The 7,344-nt window shown below is 31.3% G+C and overlaps 1 protein-coding gene across 1 annotated transcript; it reads right to left on the bottom strand.

Annotated features, from left to right (window-relative positions):
* Positions 1-648: 648 nt before the first annotated feature.
* Positions 649-4,543, bottom strand: LOC108481208 (protein SAR DEFICIENT 1-like). The gene is made up of 8 exons (XM_017784372.1): positions 4,493-4,543; positions 4,229-4,298; positions 4,125-4,196; positions 2,940-3,100; positions 2,639-2,833; positions 2,391-2,474; positions 793-846; positions 649-693 (listed from the first exon to the last, which is right to left on the bottom strand). Exons 1-8 carry the CDS (start codon positions 4,541-4,543, stop codon positions 649-651), a joined length of 732 nt encoding a protein of 243 aa, XP_017639861.1.
* Between the last annotated feature and the right edge of the window lie 2,801 nt (positions 4,544-7,344).

The raw sequence follows: 7,344 nt of genomic DNA on the forward strand, positions 1-7,344 counted from the left end.
AAAATGAAAGGATAAAGATTTGAATACTTTTTTATTTATCCTGATGCTTAGATATCTCTCTCTTTAGTCTTGAGGTGTTCTTGAAGAGTATTTATATCAAGGAACAAGTTTGTGGATATTTATGGCCGTTAAAAAAATTAATTTCGGGCTTAAAAAATGTCTATACAACGTATGTCCTGAGACTTAGCAAAGATGTCTTGAGACGTGATTGAAAAATAGCTATTGGCAGGCTATGCCTCGTGACAAGCTGACTTATTTCTCGAGACATGTAGCTCTTAAAGTGGAATTTTGCTTCAAAGCTTTCATGTCTCAAGACATAGTTGTATGTATCGAGACTTGCATGCCAAAGTCCCTTAAAAATATTTTAAAACACCTTAAAACATTCTGGTATTAACCTAGAAATCTTTAGATAAATTAAGACACATCTAAAACATGTTTTTCGGTATATTACAAGTATTTGAAAATACTTTGAAAATATTTGATAAAATTTTCATGTCACCAAATGACTTAGGAAATATAATATATATAATTTATCTTAAATTTCGTTATATCAAAAGTCTGGAATATCAAAACTAACAATAACAATTATCTGCTACCCGAAGAAAACATGAAAAATTGCAATTTGGCCAAGAATACCATGAGCAACACCTAGAGTTTTTGCATTACTGGTGGTGCACCACCAACCAATGCAACCTGTATTCATCATGTAATTATTCTGTCAACAAGCTTTCAAAGTACATGCATGCACCCTTTGAGTTACATTGGAAAGCAACTAAAAGGGTGCGCAAATACCTTCATGGTACCTCTCATTATGTCATTCGTATCATCCGTAGCAATGACTTCAGTCTGTGTAAGATATTGACGACCATAGCTCAACTTCTGACTACATTATATTCTTTGGCCTTAACCCAATCGCTTGATCAACTAAAAAGCAACATATTGTTGCTCACTCTTCAACCGAAGGAAAGTATTGTTCGGTTGCAAATGTTGTGACAGAAACTACTTGGGTTATAAACTTGTTGCTAGAACTTCACATTCGTTAAAGAAATCTCTAACAGTTTATTGCGATAATATTGGAGTTACTTGTGTGAAAACCATTCACAGTCGCAAGAAACATATTGCTGTGGACTTTCCCTTTGTTCGCAATTAATGATATATATGTTCATGTTGCAGATCAATTGGCAAATACGTTCACCAGACCCTCGGAGAAAACAACATTTGATCGCCATTTGTTCTAGCTAGACGTAGTTGCCACTACAAGATAACAGACTTTTAGCGCCAAGCGCCGCTAGAACTATTAGCGGTGTTTTCACAAGCACCGCAACAAATGCCGCCATAGCAAATTTGCGGCGTTTTTTAAAAAAACGCCGCTAAAGACCATGACTTTTAGCGGCGCTTTTTTCTCAAACGTCGCCAAAAACCACATCTAAAAAACGCCGCTAAAGACCATGACTTTTAGCGGCGCTTTTTTCTCAAACGTCCCCAAAAACCACAACTCTTAGCGGCACTTTCTTCGCAAGCGCCACTAAAGACCACGACCTAGCGCCGCTATAAAACAGACCTTTAGCGACGCTTTTCTCACAAACGCCGCTAAAAACCATGACCTTTAAAAAAATATTTTATTTTAATTAAATAATATTTATCTATGTTTAATTTTGAATTTGAACTTTAAACTATATACTTTTAAGGATAAATAAAAATATTAATTAAATTAAATTTGCTATTAGAATTTAAACTTCAAAACTAAATATAAAAATTAATGAATTTAAATTTAATACATAAACATTGATTCAATATGTAATTTAATACATAAAAAAACACTCACAAAGTATTACAATTTCTAAAACAAAATTCATCCTGGGGAGAAAAGAATACCAAATCATCATCACCTCTCATTAATCAAAGGAAAAAGATTAGAAAAGAAGAAGAAACAATATATAACAAAGGGCTGGTTCAAGCTTAGATGAAGCCAAAGTATTGCAATGCTTGCATATAACTTAGAAAAGTCCTTTGATGCTTTCAATTCAACAGCCAGAGAATCCAAAACATCATAACAGAAAGCCAAAGTATGCACCTGTAAGCCAAAGTTAGGCCAGTGAGGAAATCTACACGACCCTCAAAGCCACATATGTCAAAGCACACTATCTAATCTCTTTGAATTATGATATGGAAAGATAAATTTTTAATAATGCCACCATAAAGCAAGAATCAGAATTTGTTTCGAAAAAAGTCATTGATCAGGTAATTAATCATGTAATCAAAATTTATGTATATAATCAATGACTTTACCTTTGGAAAATGACCTAAACATATCCCATACATAAAAAAACATTAAATCCATCTCAGAAGAAATATGACAAGAGGGGGAAAACTAATTAAACTCTCCTTACCTGATCTTGATCTTGGTTAGTCAAGCGGGACATTATTGCATTATAGATTGGGTGGACATAAGATTTAAAATCAAAACCAAAACCCTGCAGCAAACAATCACAATTGTAATCAATAACTCAAATGAAACATGGAATTACCAAAATGTGTAGAAGAAGATTGCGAGATTACGAGATTATCAAAAATGGTGCATAACGCAGGATAAGTGGACTAATAGTCAAGATATATTTGAACTTAGAATTAAACTTACTCTGTTGATACTACTTAGGGTTTGTATAGGATATGTAGTCCCATTAATCTCTGCTTTCACAAGTTGACAAATGGGGTTTAAGAAGATTCTATAATTAGTGCCTTGAAAAACATAGTATTTATTGCCCATAACACAAGTTTTGGCATGCTTGATTGTGACATCCCACATTTTCTCAAACATTCCAGGCCCTAAAATCTGTTCAACATCATCGAAAAAAACCAGTTAACATTTAATGATTTTTATCATCAGATGGATCCATCCAATTCAAACAAGATTCATCATATCAAATGTAAATTGTTACCTTTCTAAGCTTGGGTGGATCAACTACCGACATTTTCAAGAAATCTTGGACAGTGTTAACCCCTTCATATGCTAGCTTTTTATGGAATGCTCCATCCTTACCAATCTTTTCTAGCCGCCAAACTTCATCTCCCAACATTGGTGGGTGATGTTTCTTGTACACTTCAATTAATATTGAATTTGTGTTAGATTATTACAAGTAAATCAAATTGATTAAAGGTAAAATAATAAAAACAAAATATTTTATATATGAGGTAAAAGTATTATAAGATTCTTGTACTATAGTCGATAGCATTTTTGTCTCATTGCTAAAAAAATAAGTAAGCTAGTTTTGTATATTAAATTAAAGAGTAAAATGTTTCTTTTGTTAATAATTTATGTCTATTTTTTTTGTTAAAACTGATCCATACATATTAACATGAAGGTGTACATGGCATATCACATATAACTATTTGGTTATTCTGTCGATCATGCTAGTTTTAAACAATAAAATAGAAAGAAAATTTTAATCTTCAATCCAATTTACAAAATTAATTATCTCTTTTTAAATAAAAAAAACAAAATATAATTTAATTTGTAGGAGGTTATTCCTTTTACCTAACTTAAAAAAGCAAAGGTAGTGCAGCCCTTTTTGATTGAATATGATTTGTATGGTTCTAAATCACGAAAAGGAAATACCCTTGTCCAAATGGATTAATACCAAAAAAGTAAAATATTTTGCAATAATAAATAGCCTTTTTATTATAAATTGACAAAGCCAGCCAGATAGAGGCATAAGATCCCAAATCCTAAATAGATGTTTTAAACATGAGAAAAGTAATTAGAAATATGAAATAATATTTATAATTAATTAAGTTGGCAAATATTTTCTTTTTATTCAATGATTAAAAAGGGTGTAGTTTAGTTAAGGCAAGGATTGACTAGTTCAATATTTTAAAGCTATATAGGTTGATATATTATATAACCAAATCTATTAAAGAAAAGAGTAAAAGATTTTAAATCAACAAATTGATAATATATTATAGTTTATGTTAAACTTAGGTAAGGTCGATGCAAAGTAACACAAGGAGGGAAATATAAAACGAAACAAAAATGATTCAATATGGCTTGTTGATAAATAAAAATTAATAAAGATATTAAGCTACTTGACTTTAAAAACTTAGCATCATTAAGAAAGGATACTTACATTCGCCAAGATGGTCTTTAACAACAAAAGCTTCAATCATGGCTTCACGAATGCAACCACCTTGGAAACTCCCTTGTGCAACTTCAGAAGCAACGGTTTTTTACCTGCACTGCGCGCTCGAGCTTCACCATTTTCACCATTAATCCACTTATCCTGCGTTATGCACCATTTTTCCTGTAATACAGTAAGTACATAAAAAACACATCATGGAACAATAAGATAGTATAACCCTCAATCACCTTTGCTTTCTTTGACAACTTGAAAGCCACTGAAACGAGTTACAACATTAGAAATAAATATTACAGGCCATGCAGTAACAACAAAGTTCAATGACCATGAACAATACTATTTCAAAGAAAAAGTATCACATGAATCTGTCTATCATCCAAGAGAATCTTGAGAATCTGCCTAAACCCCATGACTGCTGTTCAACTTTATCATTATTGTCATCCCTTTCCCTCCCAGTCAAAATATCATTACCACCCTATTCTAATTCACGACTTTATGAGATTTTAATTCTAAAATAAACTACAAGTTCTCTATACAATATGATTATTTAAAAATGATATAGCTAAATTTTTGTCTTTCACTTTTAGTCTCATTTCCAGAATCATTTTAGAATCATAGATAATTATCATCCTACATTTTTGAGCCAATCACTATCATATTTATTATCAACTAATTTAAAGGCTTCATACACGATAAACATTATATGTCCAATTAAGATTCAGAACAGGGGGACACTACATGACTATTCCAAATTCTCAATGCAACCAGAAAGAAATTAACCAAGCAGAAAAGGAGACCCACCTATTCTGGCTGCCTTCCAAAAGAAACTACGGAACCTGTCAAACAAGCATATTACACCAAATTAGCTCCAATTCTCAACACTTCCTACCAATAATTTCTGATTCCAAAGTAGAAGCTATAAATACTAGAAACAAAAACGTTAATATATCCAGTTTAGATACCAAAGAGAAAAGACAAAGAGGGCCAAGATTAACTGGAGTTATGCAACTTTAATTAATCTAATCTCTTCATAGAGAAAGAAATCAAGAAGTTGAAGTTATCTAAGAAGATGCACATGATCAGAAAAAAGACAAAAAAGCCAAAAAAAAATTCTTGTTACTATTGAGAACTCTACTTCAAACTTCACCAATGCTAAACTTACAACTATATCATTGTGACTATATTTGTTGCCTTGCTAGTTGCCACCCAAAACAGTCCATTTAATTTGCAAAATTGCATCAAACAAAATCAAGACATAAGACAATAAATTTGAATGCTCAAAGATGAAAGAAGGCAAAAATCAAAACCAGCCTAGATAGAAATCATCTGTTTTCCTTCTCTTTCTCTTTTAATTTCTTTTTTGCAATGGATGGAATATACAATAGAGGAAATCTAGCTCCACAAACATTTGGTTACAACATCAACTTCCCCAACATCCCCCATCTCAATAATTTCAGTTCAACGTAGCTATTCCAAATTACAAATCTAACTCATCTATACGAACACTGGAAAAATAACTGCATGACTTAATCACATACAACTTGATCATTTATAGCTCATATACCAATAAAAATAAAATATAAAAAAAATATCATCAATGGATGAGATAGGTAATCGCCAGAGCAAGTAAAAGTAGAATGAAAGCAACTCCTTGATCAATGGCAGTACCATCGTTGGACGGAAGTGGTGCAGACGATGAACCCATGCCTTAACCCCAGAAAAGAAAGCATACCTTTTCTACGACTTTCCTTTCCCTTGTAGGCCTATCACTACTAGGCGTCACTGGCTTTTTCTTCTCAGCCGAATCTCGACTAGATTTCCTAGAACTCCCCTTTCTACTACTACCTTTGACCTTTTTAGTCCCTTCATCTTTACTCTCTTTTTCTTCCTCTTCTTCTTCTTCTTCTTCTTCTTCTTCTTCTTCCTCGTTCACTTTCTCTTCAACATCTATTTGTTTCTCCAAAACCCTAACAGATCGATAGAAAAGGAGTAGCTATGGTGGGTGAATTCAAATTTTGAGAGTAAAAGGGAAAAAGAAATAAGTACAAACTTGTATTTGGGGGATTTGGTTAACGAGCGGGTAACCAAAAAATAATTTTTGGGTGAGCGGGATTTTTCCTTTTTTATAAAAAAATAATGGCCTTTTGTGGCGTTTTCTAAAAACAGCTGGTAATTCTCAGATCTTTTGCGGCATTTCCACTAAAAACGCCACTATAGCTCAACTTTTTGCGGCGTTTTACCTAAAAACGCCACTATTGCTCAATTTTAATTTTTTTTTTAACATTTTTTTTATTTTTTCTTTCAAAATTTTTGTGTTGAGATTATCATTTTTTGGATTTTTTTTTAAATTTTGAATATTGAACTTTTTAACTGAAATATGGACTAAGATTTTAAATTTTAAATATTAAATTTTTAAGTTTTTATTTTGATTTAATCATAGAGATTTTAAAAATAAATAAATCAATATATTTTATATTGAATAAATATAAATATTTATGTATGCAATATATAAATATAAAATGATGTTATATCAATAATTGTGTTAATAATTGATAAGAACTAGATTAAATTAAAGTTCATATATACAATTGCACCCCGATCCCCATATTTATCCTAAACACTAAAAACTAAACCTTAAACCATAAGTCTTAAACCATAAACCCTAAACTATAAATATAATTAACTCAATATTTTAAATTTAATACTCTCTTTTATAATTATATAAGAAAATATTTATCATATAAATTAAAAACACTAATTAATCTAAACCCTAAACTCCTAATCCCTAAACCATAAATCCTAAAACATAAACCCTGAATCATGAACCCCTAACCCTTAACCATAACCCCTAACACCTAAACCTTAAACCCCAACCCTTAAACCACACTTAAACCATAATCCCTAAACCTTAAAATAGTAACTCATAAACATTAAACCTTTAACCATATACCGTAAACCCTAAACTATAATGATAATTAGTTCAATATTTTAAAATTAATACTATCTCTTTTACAATTATATAAGAAAATATTTAACATATAAATTAAAAAATAATTAGTCATATACCAAAAATAATTATGGGGTATTGACTAGAAGGCCGGTGGGAAGGGTGAATCTTGGGGATTTCAAATCGGGGAAAAATCGTTAGGGATTTGGGATGTCGAATTCAGGAATGGGTGATAATACTTTAGGGATTTAGGATGAGGAAAAA

The sequence above is a fragment of the Gossypium arboreum genome, chromosome 1, assembly GCF_025698485.1.
Source record: "Gossypium arboreum isolate Shixiya-1 chromosome 1, ASM2569848v2, whole genome shotgun sequence".
Lineage (NCBI taxonomy): Eukaryota > Viridiplantae > Streptophyta > Magnoliopsida > Malvales > Malvaceae > Gossypium > Gossypium arboreum.